The sequence below is a fragment of the Schistocerca serialis genome, chromosome 7, assembly GCF_023864345.2.
Source record: "Schistocerca serialis cubense isolate TAMUIC-IGC-003099 chromosome 7, iqSchSeri2.2, whole genome shotgun sequence".
Lineage (NCBI taxonomy): Eukaryota > Metazoa > Arthropoda > Insecta > Orthoptera > Acrididae > Schistocerca > Schistocerca serialis.
The window spans coordinates 171,138,318-171,166,206 of record NC_064644.1 but is presented as its reverse complement, the minus strand read 5'-3'; the positions used below and the strand labels follow the sequence as shown (position 1 = coordinate 171,166,206).

General features: G+C 38.6%; 1 protein-coding gene across 2 annotated transcripts in view; it reads left to right on the top strand.

The window, feature by feature from the left end:
• LOC126412761 (thymidine phosphorylase-like) overlaps window positions 1-27,889 on the top strand; it is a 406,501-nt gene that overhangs the window by 342,192 nt on the left and 36,420 nt on the right. For both annotated transcript variants that reach the window (XM_050082513.1, XM_050082514.1), the window contains 3 exons: window positions 2,163-2,321; window positions 4,281-4,399; window positions 13,795-13,957. In XM_050082513.1, coding sequence (XP_049938470.1) covers window positions 2,163-2,321; window positions 4,281-4,399; window positions 13,795-13,957 — 441 coding nt within the window. The remainder of the gene's footprint in view (window positions 1-2,162; window positions 2,322-4,280; window positions 4,400-13,794; window positions 13,958-27,889) is intronic.

The following is a 27,889-nucleotide window of genomic DNA, read 5'->3' as shown; positions in this document are numbered from 1 at the left end:
AAAGAGTACTGTAGTTTTATCAGAGAAACTAAAGCATCATTCATCAGGATGTCTATAGATAAGAGAAAGAACTGCTCAAAAGGTTTATGGTCATTCATTAATGGAGAGAGAGGAAAAGTAACAAATCAGGCAGAGGACATCTGCCCACTGATGAGTGGGAAAAGCAACGCAAACCCTCTAGAAGTAGCCAATACTTTTAACAGATATTATATTACTGTAGCAGACGAATTAATAAGTCGAAATAAAACAAATGCAGTAAGTAAATTGTTAAACCCCCCACATACAAATCATACTATGGTTTTCATACCTGCAACAGATGCAGAAGTGTCAAACCTAATAAAACAACTTAAAATTAAACACTCTTCTGGCTTGGATGGTGTTACATCACATCTCATAAAGGAATGCAGAGAATGTATATTAAAACCATTGACACACATGCTGAATGCTGCGATAGAAGAAGGTATATTTCCAGATTCACTGAAAGTAAGTAAAGTGAAGCCAATATTTAAGAAAGGGAACAGGGATGAATTAGGAAATTACAGGCCAATATCATTGATCTCAACATTTGCTAAAATCTATGAAATGATAATTAAGAATAGAATTGTAAGTTTTATAACAAAGTACAGTATACTGCATTCATCACAACATGGTTTCAGAGAAGGGAAGTCAACAAAAACAGCATCAACAGATATAATTGAGCACATTCTTAATTTACTTGACAGGCAACAAAAGACTTGTGGGATTTTTATGGACCTATCTAAGGCATTTGATTGTGTGAACCACTCAAAATTAATGATGAAATTATATCAGTATGGAATTAGAGGAAAATGCTATGACATACTTAAATCATACATTACAAACAGGAAACAATGCACAGAAATCAGACATACTAGTGGGGGAAATATAACAAACTACATATCAGAATTACAAACAGTTAAACACGGTGTGCCGCAAGGATCTGTGCTTGGGCCAATACTATTTATACTCTACGTAAATGACTTCCCTAGCTATATAAATCAGAAACTTATAATGTATGCTGATGACACAACAATCATTTGCACAGCTGACACAAAGGAGGAGCTTGAGAAGGAAGCACTCCTGACTATTGAAAATGCAAATAAATATTTAACACAAAACAACCTGTTTATGAATCAGTCTAAAACAATGAATGTAGTATTTCAGACCAAGCATAGTGAAAATTATAATATAAATGGAAAGACTATTGAAGAAGGAACCAGCACAAATTTTCTAGGAACTATAATAGACAAACATTTGGCACGGGGGGAGCACATAGATGCACTGTGTAAAAAGATAAACAAACAGATCTTCATCATGCATAAAACAGCTAAGACTGTGGATGATAAAGTCCTCAGATCAATGTATTATGGACTTGTCTTCCCACATTTGTCTTATTCAGTTCATATATGGGGAAATGCACAAGCTGGCTACCTAAAAAGAATATTCACAATTCAGAAAAGGGCAGTGAGATGCATTGCAAAAATACCACCAAGACAGACCTGTAGGCAAGCTTTTGTACACTATAATATTATGACAGTATATTCACTGTATATATACCAAAGCATAATGGTGGTAAGGTCAAGTGATAAACACCTCCTAAATAAAGATGTACACAAACACGGTACAAGAGGAAATGAAAATTACTACATGATAAACAGAAATCTAAAACTGTCTATGACTGCCCCAGAAGAAGCAGGCAAAAGGTTTTTTAATAAACTCCCCAAAATCATTAAAAAAGAAACAGATCTAAAATGTTTTAAAAATCATTTGAAACTATATCTCACAGAGAAATGTATATACAGTTTGAGTGAATACTAAGATGGTGTTTAAATATATCATTACTGAAATGTACCTGAAAAAATTATCATTTCTGTATGTTTTTTTTATTTGTGTGTTCGTATAATGTGAAACATGTAAAACCTTTGTATGATTATGGACTATTTCTGTTTAATCATTTGTTTCATTTATATATATATTGAAATCAAGTTTGATGTTAATAGGCTATTGTATGACACACCCAATACTCGCAGCTGGATTTTCAGCTGGAGTCCATGGGCAAAGAATAAATAAATAAATAAATTTTTAAAGTATAGCTCTTTAAACACACAAAAATATGAAATCTTAATATTTTATACATTTTTCAGGATTCAAAGTAAATCTCACTCATGGTGAATTGAAAGCAACTCTTCAGCAGGCTGGGTGCTTCATTGCTGGACCAACAGCTCGTTTGGCTCCTGCTGACAAAGAACTTTACAAGAGAAGAGATGTTACTGCCACAGTTGATAGCAATCCTTTAATTATTGGTATGTTTGTGTTATCTTTCAACTTAATCTTCCATACTATATTTCAAACTCTACTTTTAATAATGTACAGACAGTGCTGGTTGAGAATAACAAATTATTAAGGAATAAAGGAGATCACTCATCAAAAGGCAGAAGTGCTGTATCATTGACAGGTACACAAACAAAGTGTACAGAGCTACACACACACACACACACACAGATATATGCACATGCATGTCGCCCTACATTGTGGTCACTTGATTGCCAGCTCTTCCATGGCCCACAGTGATTGGAAAGAGGTGGCAATTGACTGAGCGCAATGTAGGGAGACAGGCATGTGCGTATGTGTGTGTGTGTGTGTGTGTGTGTGTGTGTGTGTGTGTGTGTGTGTGTGTGTGGTGTGTGTGTGTGTGTTTGTGTGTGTGTTGTGAGTGTATATTTGTGTGCATTCCCTCGGGGAATGTATCAAATGAGGTAGTAAATAAGCCTTTTGCAGATATGATAAAATGGTTTGAAACTAATGGTCTCTCCATCAATTTAAAAAAGACCAATTATGTTCTTTTTTCCTCTAATACAAATGTTACCAATGAATCTAAAAATGGGCGAATGTGAGATTCTAAAGGTTGAGTGCTCCAAATTCTTGGGTCTGCATATAGACAGCAAGACTTAAATGGCACTACCATATTCAAGATCTGTGGAAAAGGTTAAACTCAACAACATTTGCCACCGTAAAAACAGTTTACTTTGGCTATTTCCATAAACTTACAGCCTATGGTGTAATATTCTGGGGAAATAAACTAATAGCAAGAAAAGTGTTCCACACACAGAAGCGAGTCATAAGAATTGTGTGTGGAGTACATCCTAGACACTCAAGCAGAAATCTATTTAGAGATCTTCAGATCTTTACATCTGCTCAATATATTTTTTCCCTGATGTACTCTGTTTCAAAAAAATAGCAACTTATTTAAAACCAATAGCTTGTACCATAATTATAACACCAGAAGAAAACTTGATGTTCCTTATGATTCTAAAAACAAAGAGCATGGTGCAGAAGGATGTTTTATACAGTGGCAGCCAGATTTTTAATGCCCTTCCACCAATAATTAAAAAACTGGTTGGAAACATATCCAAGTTTAAAGAAAAGCTGAGGCAATGCCTTCTAGATGGATCTTATTATAGTATAGATGAATATCTAAGCCAAAATGCACAATACCCTGGGTATGCTTAAATCTATTTTTGTGACCTTTATGGCCTTATCATCATTCTTTGCCTATCTACATTGTAATTTAAAACTGAAGTGTATGTATATCAATATGTATAACTGTATGGACACAGATTGTATAACTGTTTATTCTTTCAGAAGTCAAGTATGATAACTCATATGTCGTCTCCTTCATTCCTAAATAATTCATTAAACTCTACTTTTGCTTTGTCAGTGTGCTTTTGAAAGAAAAAACATTGTTTTGAGACTATACTAATGGGAGTAGGGAGTAATAAAAAAGGAAATACTAACCAGCAAAGTGCAGTCACAAAGTAATTGTATGACTGAAAGAAAAAACTGTTAACACACAAACACAGACTTCATTATAAGGGACAATTTATTCTGCTCGGGACTAACATCTAGTCAAAAGTAAATTTATTCCGATTTCTGAACATAAAAGTAAACTATGATTGTTATACAATGACATGAAAGGAAAATAGGACTAAAAGACCCACAGAAGTAGGAAAACAATGGTGTAATACAAGACTGTTAGCTGTAAACAGAAAGGTGACAGGCTCAGGTTCAGTGTCTCCTTGTCCCACTGACCTACAGAAAGAAAAAATATATGACTTTAAAGTTCAAGTTGTATGCATTTTCTGTGTTTTCCATTGGTTTCATATTGCCTTTCTGTTTGTTTATTACATCACATATTGGCTTACACTCTGAAAGCTTCAGCAGTTCTTCTTCTTCTTCTTTTGTAGTAATTATACTTGTTTCAGGTTCCATTATTTCGAAGAAAGTAGCTGAGGGGACCAAATATCTAGTTATGGATATTAAAGTTGGAAATGCTGCATTTTATAAGAAAATTGAGACTGCAAAATTATTAGGTGAAAATATGGTGAGTGTTATTTGATGTGGGGAAACACAGATAACCTTATTAACACAGTGGTCAGATGGAACAGAAAAGTGTTGAAGGATGCAATTCAAATCTCTCAAATTTATTCTTTCTCCATATGGCAGCTCTGTGATGTTAACTTTTTATTCTGTTGTTGATATGTGGTTGCCATCTGATACAGTTTTTTGTACTTATTCTCAAGTTGCTAAATGTTACCAGAAGTTCATCATATAAATCATTATTATTACAAGTTACCTAATTAGTGTGCCTGAGGAATTCTCTTGTCTCTTTGAATTTATCAGATTAGGAGCCCAGAGCTGTATTGATTTACAGGACATGTGATAAAATGGAGCATAGTTGATGAGATAGAGAAATATAATTTCCATTGTTCAATGGAATCAATTTTAGTATTAGGAAATTTTGGATTTAGGTGGTGTTAAATCAGATGTATCTACTGGAATTGATTCAAATGAAATATTCTGAAATGGTAATTTTTAAAGATAATGATATGGCAGAAGTACACACAAAAAGATGTGCAGTTAGCAACTTTGAAAAAATGTAACAACAAAAGCAAGTTTCAAATCATACAGAAAATTGCAGATAATTATATGGAAAATGTCCAAGACAAAGCTACCTCATTTGATATGTCTTTGTCACTATACATTGTTTTTCAATGAAGAGAAATAGCAGATCAGTTGTTAATTTGGAAAACTTTACTAATGATGAAATTTTACTCAAGAAATAACTTGCTTACTGCTCATTTTCTGCAGTTCAACAAATTAGTTCAAGAATAATTATCATCAGGAGCAACATTAGAGGGATTTGATATTGTTTGTCACCTGTTGTTGACAATGCTGCTGGATTATGATAATCTAGTGACAATACTAGAAATTCTGTCACCAGATACATTAACTCTAGATTTTTTGAAGAACTGACTTTCAAATGAAGAGCAGAAGTGTATTCAAGAAAGACCCCATTAAGCAAATGACAGTTTTTTGTTGCAACCAGGTGAATTGAAGTCCAGTAATTCACGTAGAAATATTAAATCAAATAAAAAAGCTTCTAATTGTTTTACTTTTTGAGTTTATGATCATGAATTGGAAGGAGACTCTGTCATATTGTCAAAAAGCAAAGAAAAATGAAGCATAGAAACCAAAACAAAATGCTGCAGGTGCAGTCTCTGATGATCAAGCTGGAAAAGAGAATAGCAAGTTAAGAAAATTTAGCAGCATCATCTCAAATGATTCTGGAGCCACACAGCATTTAATAAATACTGTAGTAATATGCAGTTGAAAAACATGGTGAGATTGAAGTTATAAGTTATGTGAATGAGAAGAAAATACCAGTTTTGATTACAGATATTCTGTCAAATCCAGAACCCCATCTGTAACTTGCAGTGTAAATTAGAAATCTAAAGGTTTGCAAGTCGTTTTTGAAAAGTGTAAAGGTATTATCCAGAAGGACAATGTGGTTCTTGTTGCTGCACAGAGAAATGAGACAATCTTGTACACATTAAATCTTATACATAAAGAACTTGTTTGTTGGTTAGCTTCATCAACACAGATGACTGAATTATGTTCCAAAAGGTAGGCTCACCTCATTTACAATAACACTCATAAGTTCCAGATGCATCTATGTCTACATTCATACTCTGCAGATCACCACGAGCTGCATGGCATGTCCAATTGATATTAGGGTTTCTTCCTGTTCCATTCACATATGGAGCATGGAACAAATGATGTTTTGAATGCCTTTGTATGTGCAGTAATTATTCCAATTTTATCCTTATGATCGCTGTGTGATTGCTACATAGGGAGTTGCAGTATATTCCTAGAGTAATCATTCAAAGCCAGTTATTTAAACTTTGTTAATAGACTTTCTTGCGATAGTTTATGTCAAGAGTCTTCCAGTTAAGTTTCTTCAGTATCTCTGTGACACTTTCCCACAGATTAAACAAACCTGTGACCATTTGTGCTGCACTTTTATGCAATCATTCAACATCCCCTGTTAGTCCTATCTGGTACTACTCCCACACACTTGAGCAATATTCTAGAACCAGTCACATGAGTAATTTGTAAGCAATCTCCTTTGTAGACTGATTGCACTTCCCCAGTATTCCACCCATAAACCAAAGTCATTCATCTGCCTTTCTGTATCCCTGCAAAGTGTTACCCAAATATTTGTACAAGTTGGCCTATTCCAACAGTGATTCACTGATATTATAGTAATGGATTATTTTCATTTTTCGTTTTGTGAAGTGCAGAATATTATATTTTTGAACATTTTGAAGCAAGTTGCCAATCTGTGCACCACTTTGAAATCATAACAATACCTGACAACTTCTTTCAGATAGCACTTCATTATAGACAACTGCATCATCTATAAAAAGCCTGATTTTACTATTAACATTGTCTGCATGGTCATTAATATACAACATGAACAGAAAGAGTCCCAACACACCTCCCTGAGAGATACCCAAAGTTACTTCTACATCTGATGATGGCTCTCCTTCCAAGATAACATGCTACATCCTCCCTACCAAAAAGTCCTCAGTCCAGTCACAAAATTTCACTTACCCCTAAATGATCATACTTTTGATGATAAGCATAGGTATATTACTAAGAAATCAGGAAACACAGCATCTACCTGATTGCATTGATCCAAAGCTTTCAGTATATCACATGAGAAAAGTGCAGGTTGGGTTTCACATGATCGATGTTTTCAAAATCCATACTGGTTGGCATTGAGGAGGTCATTCTGTTCAAGATACCTTATTATGTTTGAGCTCAGAATATGTTCTACAATTCTACAAGGAATCAATGTCAAGGATAATGGATGGTAGTCTTGTGGATCACTTCTACTACACTTCTTGCAGGCAGGTGTGACCTGTGCCTTTTTCCAGGAACTAGGCACGGATTTTTGTTCCAGGGATCTACAATAGATAATTGTGGTGTAGAATCTGACAGGGACTCCATCAGGCTCTGGAACTTTGTTCAGTTGTAATGATTTCAGCTGTTTCTCAACACCATTGACAGTAGTACTTATTTCATTCATCTTTTCGGTGGTACAAGGATTAAATTGGGGCAATACTCCTGGGTTTCCCTTAGTAAAGGAACATTTGAAAATGGAGATAAGGCTTTCAGCTTTTGCTGTGCTACCATCAATTTCCTATCCTGTCTCATTCACTATGGCCTGGACACTAACTTTGGTGCCACTAACAGACTTTACACATGACCAGCATTTCTTTTGGTTCTGTGAAAGATTACTTGACAATATCCTGCTATGGTGGTCATTGAAGGCATCATGCATTGCTCTCTTGACAGCCAAAAGCATTTCATCCAGTATCTCTTTATCTATAGCCCTGTGCTTTGATTTACAGCTGTTATGCAGTAATCTCTGTTTCTTTAGAAGTTTCTTTACAGTGACTGTATACCATGGAGGTTCCCTCCCATTATTAACTGTTCTACTGGGTACATACCTATCAAGTGCATGGTTAACTATTCTTTTGCTCTTGAGCCAGAGTTCCTCAACATACTCCTGCCCTGTACTGAAAGTTTCAAATTCCTCATTGAGATGTGACACTACTGATTTTTTATCTAATTCACTAAATACATATATCGTTGTTTGTTTGTTTTAGTTGCCCTTTGTACTTTGTTAATCATTGTTGTCACAACAGCATCATGGTCACTGATATCAGTATCGAAGTGGTCAACCTCAAAGAGGTCGTGTCTATTAGTTACTATTAGATCCAATATATTTCCATCATGAGTGGGGTTCCTAACTATCTGTTCAAGGTAGTGTTCAGAGAAGGCATTTATTAAAGTTTCACAGGATGTCTTACCATGTCCATCACTAACAAAACTAATTTTTCCAATTAGTTGTTGGATGATTAAAGTCTCCAGTTGTGTTTACATTATGATTGGGGAACTTACATACAAATGAACTGAGATTTTCTTTAAAGTTTTTGGTTACAGAAGGGGATGAGTCTGGTGGACGATAGAAGTATTCACTTATCATTTTATGCCTACCCTGATACTGAATCTTGTCCAAACAATATCACATGCAGCTTCAGTTTCTACCTCAGTGGATTTGAGTTTCTTTTCTACTGTGACATATACACCACCTCCATTCCCCATTTGTCTATCCTTTCAATATACACTTAAATGTTCCCTAAAAATCTCACTGTTATCAATTTAAGGTTTCAACCAGCTTTATGTACCTAGTATTATGTGAGCTTTGCTGTTTTTCATGAGCATTTCAAATTCTGGCACTTTGTTGCAAATCCTTCGACAATTTACCTTTAGGATTTAAATACTCTAGCGTGTGGGAGGCATTTCTTTCGATATTATACTGATACTTCTAGGTTTCCTACAGCTGTCATTATCTGGATTAGATGAAGAGTTGCCTAATCCAAAAAAATCAGCTGCCTGATTAGCAACCTCTGATGTGTAGTCCACACCTGACTCATTTAGGGGGACCCTACAGTTCTCAACCCTATGGTGCAAATCCAGGAAGTCACAGCTTAGCTTGTTACAGAACCTTCAAGATCTCTGGTTCAGTCATTCCACTCAACTCAGAACCAAAGGTCCACAATCAGTACTGGGGACAATACTGCAGATTGTCAGCTTCATGGAAACTCCATGTGCAAGGCTGGTCTTCGCAGCCTTTCTGCCAGTTGCTGGAATGACCCAAGATTGACCTCGGAGCCCTGATGATAGGCATCATTTGTTCCAACATGTGCCACAATCTGCAGTTGGTTTCGCCCTATTACCTAAATGACTGCTGGAATAGCTTCTTCAACATGTTGAATGAGGCCCCCAGGCATACACGCTGAGTGCATCTGCTGCCCTTTCCTGTCCCTTGTTGCCTTTTCTCTAAAGGGTACCTTCACCCACCAAATGTTTGGAGTGTCAATGAGTAATAGATCCCTACCCTTTTGTGTTTGTGTACTCCTGACACTAGACAAAACAGGTCTCCCCAAAGCAGGTGATGTGAGTCCCACTGGCTCAGTTTCAGTGAAAGACAGCACCTCAAACTTGTTGGTTAGGTGGATCAGTACAGCACCCTGAGTCCTCCATGGTCCCTGTCCACCCTATACAGGATGTGTAGATCTACCATTGAAATGCCACTCACAATCAAGTGGGTGAGTAATGACTGGTCCTGTACTTTCTGCAGAGGAGACAAGATGTGCTACACATGTACTGAATGGAAACAGACACTGCAGCCCACAAAACATGAAGAGGAAACGCAACTAGACCAATTGAAATTATTCATAGTAAATGGACCAGTCACTCCCCAAGTTCGTATGATAATAAAAGCAACATTTTAGCATCTATTGATTACTTTACTCATTTTTACTGTGCATATTTTCAAGAAAGGAAGTCAGAAGTCTGGCATTCCTGATTGCAGGCTCCCAGGCTGTGCTGAGATGGTAGCCACTGTTGCCTGGGGGTTGGTTAAGGACAAATATTAGATTAATGCATTTCATGTGAAACCCCAGTGGCATGTATCATATTGTGAACTCAAAGTGAATGCTCAAATCTTCACAAAAAGTTTTAAGCTCATTCAATATATACTCTCACCCATCATCACAATGAAGACAGCAGATTTTCAAATTAAAATGAGCTGTAGAGATTGCTTCAAAATTTTTGAAAAACCTTGAGACAAGGGCCGTAGATGGAGCAGACAGAGACGGACGCCGGGACTTGAACCCCATGCACGTCCCCCCCCCCCCCCCCCCCCCCTCGCACCACCACCACCACCAGCCGATCCAGGCGCATCGGGCAATTCCGCGGGTGCGTGATTGGCCGGCTGCGGGAAGTGGAGAGCAGTCCAGCAGAGATATAAGCCCACAACAGATGATATCCTGACACTTTGCCTGAAGATGATGGAGACGCATTCCATCGAAACATTGCTATGAGATGACGATGCTACTCAGCTGACAACCCGTGAAGACTTCATATATGAAATTCGCAGAGAAAGCCTGCATCCTTCGGCATGAATTTACATTGGGTGTCATCCATCATCCATTTATTCCATTCCTCTCATACACACTTTAAATAGCTTATTTATCAAGGCATCAAAAGGTTGTAATTGTGAAGTAAGTCCTCCTCGAATAATAGTAAACTCAGTATTTCCCTATCTCAATTTCACTTTCACGTAATCTTTAAAATGACTATCAAGCTGAACTAGCACAACAGAGACCTATACTTCAATAAAGTACCTCTCCTTCTCTTCCACACTCTGTTAATCTATAATTTCATACCAACATCTGCCATCCAGTCCTTGTCATGTGTGTGAATAACAATCCATGGTGGTATTTCGAAAGGTTTTGCCATTGTTTTGTGCTTGAAAATTGGCCATTGGATTAAGTTTAGTACTATCTTCACAACATGAAAGGGTAACAGTGTAGTACATTTTTTTATGTCCACATGTTTTTGTAGTTACAGTTTTGGCAGCTTTCATGGCAACAGTTCTGTTACTCGGCACATCAAATGTCAGAGGAGTTTCATCTATATTCATGGTTTTATTTAGTTCCACACTAATTTTCTTTTGATGTTGAATAATAAAATAATGTAAAGATAATATTTTGTCTTCATTCTCTTGTGGAATTTTCTGAGATATTTTGGTTTTGGTTTGCATGCTAAGTCTATGACACTTCACAAACGTTTTAAAGTCTCTTAAGTTCCACTCTAGTCCTAGCTTACGAGCATTTATGTGCATCATTTTTGTATCAGTTCGAAAGCCATTTTGATAGTGTCCTAGAATCCGTTTCATGTATCATCTTCTAGTTTTCGCCATTTTGAATTCAGTCCTCTATTTGCTCATTCAGTCTTCCTCATTTTTTTCAGCTCTTCTTTACTAGCCTGCCAATAGCAAATGGTTTTTTCTTTTAGTGCAGGGCCAAAATGCCACTCAGCTACTCTGTTTCCATATTCTTCAGCATGTGCTATTACTTTCAATTGATAGCCTGCACCATATGAATACCTCATACTTTTCCATTACGAAACCAGCTACTAACGAAAATATGATACTGTTACCAGTAACACAAATCACTTTCAATTCAAGTTCACTGGCATTGTAGAGTGCAATGACACATCATAGGCTAGACAATGTTCTGGGTTTGTGATGGCACGGTGGGAGGGACACAGTATTAGCAAGCTTGTGTATCCCCACAACTAATGTTCATCACATCAGTGCAGTGCTGCTACCAGTTGAATCCATTGTTGCAAGATAGTGAAAGGTTTCCTGAGACATCGAATATATGGCAATTTTTCAAGTCTGGTAAGTATTTTAAATCAAATTCTGGACATTTTAATATTTATTTCCAGTATAAGATTTACATTAATTTAGAGGCAATTTTCCAAAGAAAATAGTGTGCCTTATAGTCCATAAAATATGGTATATTTAGATCAAACAGCTCAGTTTGGTACTGTACCTTTATTTTCAGCACACACAACCTACTTATAATAGGACTAGGAGTTGTATGGTTTCTCTAATGTCATAAAAATATAGTTTGTTTAGAAATGGAGCATGTTCTGCATAATCAAATGTTCTATGTGCATTGCAGAAAAATCCATACAGACTTGAAGAAAGCATTTAGTTTTAGATTCTATGGAAGTAGTAGATGAAAAGTTTTACCTGTTGCTATATTGTGCTTCATTATTTATAGCAAGACTTCAGTAATCAACTGGAGCTAAAGGGATTGGTATAAAGATTAATGGAGAGAAAAATCTCCCTGCTCATAAAGTGCAGTAATGTCAGACTTTTTAGCCCTTTTAGAACATATCCCTCAAGTATTTTTTTCATTTATGCAATATGTCAGCTACTAACTAACACAGTCGTCATATTTTCTGTTCTAATGAGCAGTATATATCATATACATTTGTACTGCCTGATAATTTAAAGATCTTCACTATATATAATATGAAAGTGGACGAAACCCCAGAGCAAGTAAATTTATTCAATTAAACTAATGAACCATAGCAATTTATATCTTCTACTTTTGATGAACTGACATTAGTTTTTGTGATAACACTACCTATTGGCTCAACTAATTAATAAAATAAGCCATTGAACTACTGTAAAGAAACAAATATTTTATTTACCCTTGTAACTATGGCTTTACAATTAATTACCTTTCATGCATTTTCATTTGTTAGTGGATTTCTCATTGCTTCTATGATTGTGTGTGTGTGTGTGTGTGTGTGTGTGTGTGTGTGTGTGTGTGTGGACATTCACAGACTAATACGCCCAGTTCCTACCCCCACAAGTGTTATCAATGTAAAACAAGCCTCAAGCACCCACCCACTGCCACCTATTACAGTGTCACCTTTGTATGACTTTAAAGACAGATTAAAATTCACTGCACAGGTATCTATGTAGAGATGACATCCACTTAACTGGTATGATGCATGAAAGGACAAAAAGGAACTATCTGCTTTCTGGATGTTCCATATCAATTTGGCTAGCATGCTTAACACCACCATGTGTCTCATGTGACATTGCTGCATGCTATACTACAGGAGCCCTTTGAATCTTCCCATGCAGTACTACTTTCGCTGAATTCCAGAGATGGCAAACTGTATTCTAAAATATCCTTCTTGCATCCCACCACCCTCAGAATTTAACCTCAATTTATATAATCTCCATTCCGTCCCGTATATCCAAATCCTGTGTAGCGTTTGTTAGCAATTTCTCATTTTTTTACATATTCCCCTCCAAAAAGTACAACCCCTTCCTTCTACTCCCTCCCTCCCACTTTCTCTTTTTTCCCTTCTTTCAATTCTTTAACTGCATCATTCTCTACCTTTCCTCTTCCATCCTTATTTGTCACATTGTCTTTTGTATCATCTTTGAACTATAACTGGCACAATCCTTAAAACAATTAGTAAAAAATAGCTATTCCATTCCTTGTTTTCCTTGTGCTTACCTTTGATAGTACTATTAGATTACATTCATCTCATGAATTTCACAATAATATCACTATGCATGTTTCTGATTAGTTATGTAAGATCAAACTTAGCATGTCTTTTACTTGTCTCAATATATCTGAAGATATTCAGAGTATGACCAATCAGTTATCACTGTAAATACAAATGTGACAATAACTGTAATTAAAATTTTAGAGTAATATTATTATCAACTGGAAAGTTATTGGAAGCACACTTTTTCAATAAGTAGAAATTACAGTATGGTTTCTGCAATCATGTAGTATCACTACAACATGGAGACACCGTGATTCCCTTTCTGTTTCCTTTAAGAACAATATTGCTATAAATGTCTGACAGTCTGCTGAGGGTTATTTGGGTGACAAAGTAGGTGTCATTCATTTTGAATAACTAAACACGTAGTATCTATGTTCAGTTTTTGATGATATTGTGTGTTATCCTTTTCAGATTGAGGTTGCTGATGGCCTAGGAGTAAAGTGTCGAGTTGTACTGTCAAAAATGGATACTCCTATTGGAAAGGCAGTTGGTAATGGACTAGAAGTTGCTGAGGCCATTGACTGCCTTAAGGGGAATGGACCCTCAGACTTAAATGATCTTGTCACAACTCTTGGTAAGGGACAGTTTCTAAATGAATCTAAACATAAATATAATATATTTAATAAGCCAAAGTGATACTGTAAGTCACTTTGAAAACTAATATTTATACACTTCAAGAATACAAATAGAAATGATGCACCATAGAGGAATTATCTGAATGGGATGGGAATTGGTAGATGTGATGTCCACGTACAAACAAATTATTACAATTTCAGAAAAATTGGATGATTTATTCAAAAGAAAGATCTTCATAAATTGAGCAACTCAATAATGCATTGGTCCACCTCTGGCCCTTATGAAACGTGTTATTTGGCTTGGTATTGGTTGAAAGAATTGCTGGATGCCCTCCTGAGGTACATCATGACAAATTCTGTCCAGCTGGCATACTGCATCATCAAAATCCCATGCTGATTAGAGGGCGCTGCCCATAATGCTTGAAACATTCCCAATTGGGGAGAGATCTGGAGCACTTACTGGCCAAGGTAAGATTTGGAAAACATGGAGACAAGCAATACAAACTCTCACCATGTGCAGGAAGATATTACCTTGCTGAAATGTAAGCCCAGGATGGGTGTAGAATATCACTGTTCTGTGAGAATGCCATGGATGACTACCAAAAGGGTCGTGATATCAAAAGAAATGGCACCCCAGACCATCACTCCTGGTTGTTGGGCCATATGGCAGGTGACAGTCAGGTTGGTATCCCATCACTGTCCAGAATGTATGCAGACACGTCTTCGATGTGGAACCTCATTGGCTGTAGTGATGAGTCCCACTTTGAACTAAGTCTTTATGACCAGTGGAGACTTGTCTGGAGATGCATCAGACAGTGATGGGAATACTAACCTGACTGTTGCCGCCATATGGCCTGACATCCGGGAGTGGTGGTCTGGGTTGTAATTTCATTTCATAGCAGAATGCCTTTGGTGGTCATCTATAGCACCCTTAAAGCACAGTAGTACATTGATCATATTCTCCACCCTGTTTTGTTGTCTTTCATGGCAAGCCATCCTGAGCTTACAATTAAGTAAGATTAAGTAAGATGATGCCCCCACTACCCCCCCCCCCCCCACACCCCCACCCACCCACCCACCCACACACACACACACACACACACACACACACACACACACACACACACACACACATGGTGAGAGAGTCTACTGCTTGTCTTCGTGCTTGACAAACCCTACCTTTATCAGAAAGGTCTCCATATCTCTCCCCAATTGAGAACATTAGAGCATTATGGGCAAGGCCCTCAAACCAGCTCAGGGTTTTGACGATCTAGCTCATTGACTGGACAGAATTTGGCACAATATCTCTCAGCAGAACATCCAACAACTCTATCAATCAATTCCAAGCTGAATAACTGCTTTGTTTGTACAAGTACATGATGTCTACTGATTTCTGTCTCATTTGTATAATTCATATGTGGTTCTTTATTTTTTATTATTTTTTAAAATTATTTTTAAGAGTATGTGTGTGATGATATACCAAAGAATTATCTGCTTTGCAGAACACTTCACTATTATTGTCCACACCAAACCTAATTAAATTTCTAACTAATCATGACAAGTAAAACTATGGAACCTGAAAGCTTCTATTTTTAAATTTTGATGGGAATTAAACAAAGGGTATTGTATTAACAATGCAATAAACTACAAGAATGCTAAATGAGTTAACACACAGAGGCAGACAAATTTATTCTTTCATTAAGTCACTGGTACTCAGTTAAACTGTGAATAATGTAAGATATAAACAAACAATGGAAATCCTGAGTTGGAAAATGAACAATATTACAAAAAGGATAGATTGCTACTCATCATAAAAATGACATGTTAAGTTGTAGACAGGTTCAATGAAAATTTCTGCTGTGCACTAAGCTTTTGGCCAAAGCCTCCTTCAGAAAGGGAAGGAAACAAACACACATTCACACATGCAGGCACCCCCCATGCACACACGAGTGCTATCTCGAGCTACAACAGCCGGAATGATGCAACTGAATTGAATAGAATCAGCAATCTGGAGTGGGGAAAAGAAGCAGGAGGGATAATAGGGTATGAGTGGGGGAGACAAGTGAGTGCTGCCTGGTGGGGCACGCACAGACTAGATGGTGGTGGGAGGGGAGGTGTTGGGGGAGTTGGGGGTGGGGTGGGGTTGGGGGGGGGGGGGGGGGGGTGGGAAGGAAATAGGGAGTGGAAAAGAGAAGGAGTAAAGACTGAAGGATGTGTTAGCAGAGAGCACTACATAATGAGGGTGAGGGAACATGAAGTGGGAGAAGGTGATATAACAGAGGGGGCAGAAGCTCTTGAGTGGAGAGTGTAGGGACAGTAGATTACCATAGGTTCAAGCAGCGATAGCTTCAGGAGGAGAGAATGCAGTGTAATGATAATTCCTATCTGTGATATTCAGAAAACCTGGTGTTGATGGGGAGAATACAGATGGCAGGGGTTGAGAAGCAGCCATTGTAATCTAGCATGTTACTTTCAGGTTGCACATTGTGCCACAGGGTGATCCACTTTGCTCTTTGCCGCACTCCTAGTGAGCAGTTGGTTGATAGTCATACCAATATAAAGCTGTGCAATGATTGCAGCAGAGCTGAGGGGCTATTCACAAAGTGAGATCCAATTAGTCACAAACTGGAAATCACTACAAAAATAAAAAATGTTTCATTTGCAGCAGTTAGCTGTACCTTCCAGCTACTTCTCACCATAGTTGCCACTCCAACTTTCCATTACCCTCATCATGGAAGGCAGCCACCTGTGTTTTCCACCAATTCTCTACACTTGTCTACAGCTCATTGTCTGTGCCAAAATGTTGTTTTAAGAACCAGTAGCTCATGTGAGAAGAGATGAAAAAAGATGAGAAACAGAGGGAGCCAACTACGGGCTGTATTGTGGGTGATCAAACACTCCCCATCAAAAACGTTGCAGGAGCACCTTCATTGCCCCTGCAGAGTGAGCCTGAGAACTGTCATGAACAAGAAAATGCAAGAAATTTGTTTTATGTTGGCTGCATCACTTCAGGCAAAATCTCTCACCAGGCCCTCATACATGGTGGGAGACACTGTTGTTCTAGGCATCTTTACGTGTTCACTGTGTGCTCAGAACTGAAAAGAGAGACATGACACAATTTACGGGCATACTAGAGGACTGCACAACACATCCATGCAAAGCTACATTGGAGCCTTGCTGTAGTTTCCATTTTATGCCCAATCACGTCTTATTTTATGAATAGCCCTTGTAAAACATGGCTGCTTTCACAGGTGGCCCAGTCTCTGACAGGGTATGATAAGCCTGAGACAGGATCAGGATGGAAGTGCTGGGTGGGTCTTGCATATTGGTGTCCCACAGGCATATGATCCCAGTGGCAAGTGGTTGGGACTGGGGATGGCCTAGGAATGGATTAGCATGTTATGGGTGTTGGGTGGGTGATGGGACATCCCTTTAGGAGGGGTGAGAATGATCCTGAGTAGGATGTTCCTCATTTAAGGGGATGATTGTACATTTTCAAAGCCCTGATGAAGGATGTAGCTCAGTGGTGCTAGTCAGAGGTGGCAAGGGGTGACAAAGGGGCTGCTCCTTTGTAGCTGGTTCTTTGTGGCTGTGCAAGGATTGGGGTGGCACAAGAAATCTGTTTACAGACCGGGTCTGTTTATAGTGTCTTTGTGAGACCTTTAGCATTCTGTGAAACAGCTGCAAAGGAGCCCCCCTTTGTCACCCATTACCTCCCCGGACTGGAACCACTGAACCATATCCTTTGTCAGGACTTTGATTATGTATCATCATACCCTGAAATGAAGGATATCTTACCCAAAATCCTTCCCATAACTCCTAAAGTGCTATTGTGTCACGACCTGCCCTCCACAACATCCTAGTCCATCCACATGCCATTCCCAACCCCAACTCCTTGGCATTTGATTCATACCCCTGTGGAAGACCCAGGTGCATGACCTGCCCAATCCATGCACCCAGCACTTCCTACTCGGGTCCTGTTAGAGGCTTCATCATATGTTTCATATGTTTATTTATTAGCCATTCAGCATGTTTACCATGCATTTGGCCTTGTCAAAATACAATTTACATATTTCATAAAAGTATAGTTGTTACTGATTTTTACATTTTACATTATGCACACATATCGATACATCTTTTTAGTAGTTAGTAATTTGTACATGTTGCTCATATCATCATTTTCATATACATAAATACATATAAATACATAAACTTCTTACTAATCAGACAATTTCAGCAGTAATCATTATACAGTTTACATTCAAGAATTAATTATACGCTTTTACACATTTAGTTAATGATACATATATTATTTCATTATTTACACATTCCTTCCAAATTGCTTCCAATATATTCTTCAATTGATTAGTATGCTTTATTTTTGAGCCATGTGTCTAATACCTCCTTAAATTTAAAGAGGGTGAGGGTTTTGACATATTGTGGCAGTTTACTATGTAACTTTAGACTTAGGTGTTTGTGACTGCTGTGTGTCAGTGACAGTCTAGAATATGGTATATCAAGCATGCAGTTGTTTCGAGTGCTGTGCAAATGTAAATTCATTCTCTGTGTAAATTGTTGTATTTTTTTTTACGTATATTAAGCAGTTATGCATATAGAGGCTTGGGAGTGTCATTATGTTTAATACACTGAAGTGCTCCTTACAGGTTTCTCTTGGACCCAATCCTTGTATACATCTAATTGCTTTTTTTGCCATTTGAATACATGGTTTGTGCCTGGTGAATTACCCCATAACAGAATCCTGTATTGTAGCTGTGACTGAAAGAATGTATAGTAGCAAAGCATCAATAAACTTTTACTGACAGAATATCTTAGTTTATACAGCAGGAGTATTACGCGTGCATGTTTGCCTGTCGGATAGCTTATATGGTCATGCCATGAGAGCCTTTGGTCTATTTTTAGTCCCAGTAGTTTCACAATGTGATTCTCTGCTTACCGTGACTTCAGTTTAAAATAAATTTCCTCTGTTTTTGTGTTGTTTATACATAACTGGTTAAAAATACACCACACCCTACGTTTTTCAAAAAGTTCATTATTTTTGTTTACCACCTCTTGCATATTCTCACCTGTGGAGATCATGGTCATATCATTGGCATAGAAAATATTTTTGAGGCTATACAGTTTGAGAAGTCATTAACATAGATTAGTGGTTCCCAACAGGTGGTCCGCGAGCTATACCGGATGGGTTCGCAAGATGCTATTAGAATAAAAAATATATTAAATATATTTCGTATGATAACAGATTTTTTGTTTTGGCCGTTTCCTGCATGAGCAGAGCTTTAGCTAATGCTAAATCTGCGTCTAGCGTCTTCCTAGAGCCAACTGATACAAGCACACTCTAGCGCAAAACTAGAATTAGATAGAGGCAAATAGTTCTGCTGTATGCCATTAGACTGTGTGCATTGCCTCTTTGTAGCTGACAACTGACACTTACTTTACAGAAGCATTTCTGATGACAATTGGCCATTGTTAATTTATTTGCAGTGCTTTCACAGACTGTGTTGTTTACATATTCAATATTCTGTGTTAAATAGTTTTTTGTGGAAGCTACAGTTCGCGTAGTTAAAAATGGACCGTTGGTTAAAAACTGGTTCGTTAAAACGAGAAAGGCCTACAGATGAAGAGGAAGATTATGCATTTGATGTTCTAGCAAGTAAGTCAGTGACTCTCAAACCAAAGTTGTCAGTGTCCATTGAACCTAAATTGTCAGTGTCCCTTGAACCTAACCCTTCCAAGATCAATGTTAAGCTTACTGGAAAAATTAGAAAATATAACTCTGATTACTTGGAAATCCATTTTACGTTCACTGGACCTGAGCAACAGCCTAAACCTAAATGTGTAATTTGCTATGAAAGCCTTTCGAATGAATGTATGAAACCAGAAAAACTCCGGCACCATCTTCAAACAAAGCACCCAGAGTACAGAAGTAAGTCATTAGATTTTTTCAAAAATAAGTTAGGAGAGTTGCAAACATCTCGTAAAACAATTACCAAATACTGTGGTGCAAATGTAAATGAAAATGCAGCCCTTGCATCTTACGAGGTGGCTCAGCTTGTTGCTAAATGTGAGAAAAACCACACAATTGCTGAGGAACTTATACTACCATCAGCAGTAATACTTTGCAAAAGAATGTTAGGTGATGCAGCTACTAAGGTAATAGGAACTGTCCCACTCTCAAATAATACTGTTCAAAGATGAAGTACTGATATGGCAGTTAACATCGAAGAAACATTCCTGGCTAGACATTACATGAGTGACATGTACGCAATACAATTGGATAAAAGCGCAGACATATCAAAAAAAGCTATAATGTTGGTTTTTGCATGATTCTTATGGGAGGACCAAGTGGTTGAAAATTTTCTTTTTTCATGTGAACTACTGTATACAACAGCAGACGATATTTTTACTGCATTAAATAATTATCTCAATGAACACGATGTCAGCTGGAAAAAAAGTGTAGGCTTGATGATGGATGGAGCAAAGTCAATGGCTCTCAAAAAAATTGGACTTCTAGCTTGTATCAAAGCAGTGGCCCCTGAGGTGGAATGGACTCACTGTTGTATTCACCGTGAAACCTTAGTAGCCAAAAGATTGCCTGAACCTTTGCAAAAGCTACTTAATGAAGTAGTTCAAATCATCAATTTCATTAAAACTTGACATCTGCAATCCAGATTATTTTCTTTATTGTGTAAAGAGATCAGCAATGAGCATGAGCAACTTCTTATTCATATGGAAGTAAAATGGCTTTCTCAAGGTAGGATCATGTCAAGATTTTTTGAACTTAGAGATGAGTTTCATGTCTAGCTTCTTGACACAAAGTATGCAGATTTTCTCACTAACTTCTCTTGGCTTTGCTAAGTTGCGTACTTAGCTGATGTGTTTGAACACTTGAATGTGTTAAACTTGAGTTAAAAGGAAAAAATGTAGACATGTTCAAAGTTGAGGATAAGATAAGTGCTATGGTCAAAAAGTGTCAGATCTGAATGTCAAGGAAAGAAAACAAGTCACTAACTTTTCTACTTTAAAACAATTCTTGGAGTCATCAGAGGAGAGTTTGCCTGACCAGATCAAGATCACTGTAGCCAAGCATCTACACAGTCTAGCCACCACTTTTAGAGAGTATTTCCCTGAACCTGACCCTGATGACAGATGGATTCAAAATCCCTTCAGCTGTGAAGAAATAGACAAAATCCAAGACCACACTGAAGAAGAGCAAGATCAACTTGTGGATCTGTCCAGCTGTGGTACGATGATAAACATCTTCATTGGTGATAAAATTACAGATTTCTGGGCATCAGCATGCAAGGACTACAAGATATTTGGAGATAAGGCAATGGAAAACATCCTTCCATTTGCAACCATGTATCGGTGTGAGCAAGCATTTTCTTCCATGTGTTTCATGAGAAACAAATATAGGAATCGGCTTGACATGCGGTCAGATTTCAGAGTGAAAGTTTCAAGTTTGGAACCTAATATTTCAGAAATAATGGACTCAAAAGTCAGATTGAACTCATCTCATTAGGAACTGAAAATTAAACCTAACTGTATACTGATGGAGTACACTGTTGTTCAAAATGGTTCAAATGGCTCTGAGCACTATGGGACTTAACTTCTGAGGCCATCAGCCCCCTAGAACTTAGAACTACTTAAACCTAACTAACCTAAGGACATCACACACATCCATGCCTGAGGCAGGATTCGAACCTGCGACCGTAGCGGTCGTGTGGTTCTAGACTGAATATTCTGTTGTAACTGTATTTTTTTTCCAAATAAATAATACCTTGTATGAAATTAGTGTTTTCTTATTTTTCACGCATGTCTACTCAATGCAATCTCAAGTGTAAGATCAATACACTCAGTTTTAATTTTTTCCTGTAATTTTCAGTTCATACTCAATTTTTATTTTTTAAGGAGTTTGTTATGCTAAACACCCAGATTTGAAGACAAAGATTTTGAGCAATAATCAAACATTTAACAATAACAATGATGGCTAAACTGAAAAAGTTTTCAGCTCAATATTTTTTCAATAATGAAATAGAAAACATATAAAAAGACTCTTAATTTGGCTTTTTTTATTTACTTGATACTGTGATATGACAAGGTACCTCAATGAGAGGGTCCTCGAGAAAATGTTGTTGGGTACCCCTGGCATAGATAATAAAGAGGAAGTGTCCAAGGACAGAGCCCTGTGGAATTCCTCTCTTAATTTTCATTACACTAACTGTTTTCTGTTATTTATGTACGACTTAATCAAATTAAGTGGTTTGTCTGCAATACCATAATATTCTAATTTGTTAACAATTATCTCATGTGATACTGAATCAAATGCTTTGATTAAGTATATTAGTGTTGCACAGGTGGTCAGTTTCCTTTCAAAAGGATTGTGGATTTCAGTTATCAGACTTTCAATAGCTTTTATGGTTGACTGATTAGTTCTAAATCCAAACTGGCTGTCATTAAGTAATTTAGTGCTCTCAAAATACATGTAAATCTGTGTGTGTGAGCAGCTCTCTACAATTTTGGCCAGTATAGGGACAACTGATATTGGTCTACAGTTATCTGGCATTCCTCTGTCGCCCTTTTTGTATATGTGGAGTGTAACCATAATTCATCTCACCCCATCAGGGGCCAAGCCACCTGTGAAAGCAGCGTGTCATAAATCAGCTTTACCACAGTCATTGCATAGATTTGTATATTGATTTGACTACCAGCCAGTTGTTCACTGCCAAACTGTGGCCAAGATTGAGGTGGACCACCCTGTGGCACAACATGCAGCTGAACTTAAGCTGCTTCACAGACTGGGCCATTGGTTCCTCCCCTCCACCACCAGATTTTCCGAACTGCTCAGATGGAAGTTATCATTACAACACATTCTCTGCTCCTTAAATCATCCTAGCCCCAACCTATGATAACCTAATATCTCCATACCCTCCACCCGTCAGTTTCCACCCCCTCTGTTGTATCACGTCCTCCAATTCATGTCCCTGTGCCCTTAATGTGCACTGCTTCATGCCAATGCAACCACTGGTCTTTTTCCCTTCTCCACTCCTCTCTTTTTCCATTCCTCATGCTTCCTCTCCCTCTCCCCCCCCCCCTCCCCATCACCATCTCCCCCGGCCATTTAACCTTCACCTGGCAGTCTTTTCTTGCCACCATCCAATCCCTGCACTGCTAGGCAGTGCTCACATCTCTTCCACCAACTGTAGCCTGCTATCCCTCCATCTTCCCAGATTGTTTCTCCTGTTCAATACAATTGCATTCTGGCTGGAGCAGCCAAAAATTATTGCCATGTGTGCATGAGGTGTGCATATTTGTGTTGCTGTGTGTGTTTTATTTCCCTTCTGAAGAAGGCTTTGGCGAAAAGCACAGCATGTGACAGTCTATTCTTTGTGCCTTTCTGCCATTCAGCAGCAATCTACCCTTATCATAGTACCTATCCTATCATAATAGAGGGGGCCTGGCCTCTGATGGGGTAGGATAAGCCTGTGAAAGGACTTGAACAGGAGGTGGTAGGTGGGTGGATTGGCCGGGTCTTACACCTGGGTTTTCCACAGGGGTACGATCCTTGTGGAAAGCATTAGGGATTGGGAGTGGCATAGGGATTGATTAGGATTTTGTGAAGGTTGAGTAGGTGACACAACACCACTTTACGAGGGGTGCCAATGATCTCAGGTGGGACGTCCGTCATTTCAGAGCATGATGTTGCATATGAAAAATTATGAGTTTAGTTACTGTAGTCTGATGGTTCCTGTTACAGACCAGATGATTTGTTCTGGCATCCCTCTATCCTGACCTACCCACAAACCATTCTCTTTACCATGGTGGGAGGCCTGCATCATTCAGTGATACAGATAGCTGTACCATACATACAACTGTGATCAGGGTACATCTGTGGAGAAGCTAGATTAATGTGTAGTTCCTAAAGTGGGACAGCAGCCTTTCAGTAGTTGGAAGGACAATAGTGCATATGACTGACTGAAATGGCCTTGTAACAATAGCTTTCTAACTTACCTGCCTCATAAAGAGATCTCTGACTGGCAAAATGTTAGTTTTTTTTCCTGATGAAACATTCTCTTGAGTAGCTCCAGTTTGGAGATCTGAATAGGTGACTATTTTACACCTACAGATTATGGCTTGGAGGAACCCTGACAACAATGCCACCATGTTGAATAATGCTTTTCATGCAGCCATTGGATGTCATATTAAGACTCTTAACTTTGCGCAGTAGGCCAAATGGTGTGCAACTTCACTCCCGACGTCCATGGTGAGGTCCATCTGTGCAACCATGGCACCATGCAATGTAGCACAGATGGGCCCAACAACATGCTGAATGGATCTCTCAGGATTGGCATCATGTTCTCTTCACCAATGAGTGTTGCATATGCCTTCAACCAGACAATCGTTGGAGACGTCTTTGGAGGCAACCTGGTCAGGCTGAACGCCTTAGACACACTGTCCAGTGAGTGCAGAAAGGTGGAAGTCCCCTGCTGCTTTAGGGTGGCATTATGTGGGGCCAACATATACCACTGGTGGTCATGGAAGGCACCGTAATGGCTGTACGATATGTGAATGCCACCCTTCGATCAATAGTGCAACCATATCTTCATGGATTACAATTCTCACCCCATCGTGCACATCTTGTGAATGACTTCCTTCAGGATAGTGACATTGTTTGACTAGAGTGGTCAGCATGTTGTCCAGATATGAACCCTATCGAACATGCCTGTGAAAAGGGCTGTTTATGGACAATGTGACCCACCACCCACTCTGAGGGATCTACACTGGATCACCATAGAGGAGTGGGACAGACAGGACCAACAGTGCTTTTATGAACTTGTGGATAGTATGACACGACAAATACAGGATACATCAATACAAGAGGATTTGCTACTGGGTATTAGAAGTACCGGCATGTACAGCAATCTGGACCACCACCTCTGAAGGTCTCGCAGCATGGTGGTACAACATGCAATGTGTGGTTTTCATAAACAATAAAAATGGCGAAAATGATGTTTATGTTGATCTCTATTCCAATTTTCTGTACAGGTTCCAGAACTCTCGGAATTGAGGTGATGCAAAATTTGTTTTGATGTGTGTATTATGGCTAATTTATGAACATTGTGTGGAGTGTATAGGAAAGGTTAAAAGTATCTTGGTGACCCAGGGTATGAATGACGTATTGAGGTTTAGAACTAATAAAATAATAAAAAGATGTAGTGAACACATTGTAAAACTGCTAACATATTTATGCAATAGTTCACTGGCATCTTGTCTAAAAATTGCAAAATTGAAACCAATCTACAAAAGAGGAAACACATAAGAAATTAGCAACTACAGGCCAATTGCCAAATTGTCTGGCTTGTCAAAAATTCTGGAGAAAGTCTCCCACAAAATACTTACAGCCTTTGTGGAAAAATATCAAATCCTATCCACAGCACAATTCGGGTTTAGGAAGAACCACTCAACCAACAGTGCTGTCTATGAATTCCTAAGTGAAATTTAGCAGAAAGTGGACAGTGGTGATTGTATCACTGGTGTACGCCTTGACTTGTCAAAAGCATTTGATATTACTAGATCATGAAGCACTCGCACAAAATTAAATCCAGTAGGCATTAGAGGCACACATAATGACTAGGTCAGGTCATACCTCTCCAAATGGAAACAAACAGTGGAATACAAGACACTGACTGCAACAAAATCACAAACCAATACTCAGATTACCAAGACACGAAATATGGTGTTCCGCAAGGATCAGTACTGGGACCAGTGCTGTTCCTCCAATATGTAAATGACCTGCAAACAAACATGCAGTGTTAAAATGCTTACCAGTTTGCTGACAACACAAGCTTTCTCATTGCTGTAAAATCAGGAAACCTACTACAAGAAAACATAACAAAGGTAATTGATAGCATAGCAGAATGGTTCACATACAACAAGTTAATCATAAATGAAGGAAAAAATGTAGCAATCAACTTCCATAATGTCAAACAAAACTGTAAATACCCAATTGACAGAGAATGCTGTAAATAGAGTTGACCTGACAAAGTTTCTCAGGCTGTTGCTGCAGGATAATGTCAGGTGGGGAACTTGTATTGGCATTACCAGAAAAAAGTTGAACACATCCTGCTATGTGATGAGGATTGTTGAAAGCTGCTGTAGTAAAAACTGCCTAAAATGTATGTGCTATGCAAGTGCCTAACCAATGTTGAAGTATGGAGTCATATTGTGGGGAGCTTCTTGTAGCACATCAAGCTATTTACAATGCAAAAAAAAAAAAGAATCGTAAGAATCATAGAAGGTGCCAAACACAGAAAATCTCACAAGTCACTCTTCAGGAAACTGTAAATCCTCCCACTTCTCTGCCTCCATATATACGAAAGCATAGTATTCCTACAGCAGTATGTGACTGAAAATCCTGCACTCTTCCTCAAAACTGAAAGATGTATACACTCACAACACAAGGCAAAAAATGGATCTCAATGTACATCATTCTATAACTAACCTCTGCCAAAATGGAGTATTTTGATACAGGCTGGGAGCCTGCAATCAGGAAAATCAGAGAAGAACATTCCGTTCCACCAAGGGCCATGGACGGACCAGACAGAGACGGTCGCCGGGACTCAAACCCCGTGCACGCGTCCCCCCCCCCCCCCCCCCACCCCAACCACCACCAGCCGATCCAGGCGCATCGGACGATATTCTGCGGGCATGTGAATGGCCGGCTGCGGGAAGCGGAGAGCAGTCCAGCAGAGATATAAGCCCGCGACCGACAATGTCCCGACACTTCGCCTGAAGATGATGGAGACACATTCCATCGAAACATTGCTATGAGATGACGATGCTACTCGACTGACAACCCGTGAAGACTTCATATATGAAATTCGCAGAGAAAACCTGCACTCGCATAAAATGTCTGACATCTTATGTACATTATGTGTATCAATGAAGTCTCATGGACAGATAAATAAAATAAACTGGAGAAGTTCCGCAACTCAAGATCTACATTCAGTTCCTGCAGATAATATGAAATCCACACAGACTCTAGGAGATCATTGTATGTGATAGCAGTACTACCACTGCATGCACAACATGGTGGTTATGACAATTTTCAGTATACTCTGTGCATTTTGTGTGGTACATGTCAAATATAGGATTATGTGGTCTTCAAAGCTATTATGAAGAGGATAGATTGCTACTCACCATATAGGTAAGATGCTGAGTAACAGACAGGGACAACAAAAAGACTGCTATACACTTTAGCTTTCAGCCAAAAGGCCTTCTTCGAAAGTATAAAACTCATACATATTCACACAAGCACAACTCACACACACATTACCACTGTCTTTGGCTGCCGTGGACTGAAAGTACAGTTAATGGGAAAAGGATTGTGCTAGTGTGGATGGTAAGGGGGAGGCTGGTGTTGGAAGGGACATCAGTGCAGGGGTGAGGGGAGGTGTAGTTCTGCTTGTGGGAGCATGCCAGGGCATGGTGGGGACAAGGTAGGGCTGCTAGGTACAGTTGGGTGGTTTGCAGTGGGAGGAGGGGGGAAGGGAGGAGTGGTAAAGGAGAGAAGTAGAAGAGGGGTAAAAAGACTGGTTGGTGTGTTGGAGGAATAGAATACTATGGGAGTGCTGGAAGTGTAATCAAGGAAGGGGCTGTGTGGGTGAAGGTCAGGGACTTGTGAAGGTTGAGACTAATTGTGTTACAGGAATGTAGGATGTATTGCAGAGAGAACACAAACAGAATTCTCAAACATTTCTGTACACTTCAAATGGCATTAATTTTGGTGTACAGAGAAAACTCAGTTCTGAAATTTTTTGGGTCTGTTTATAATTTCTTGCATTTAATTAAAATTTATTAATTGGGATTGTTTTACAGGAATTTATTGGCTTCCTTTACTGTGTCCTCAGTTT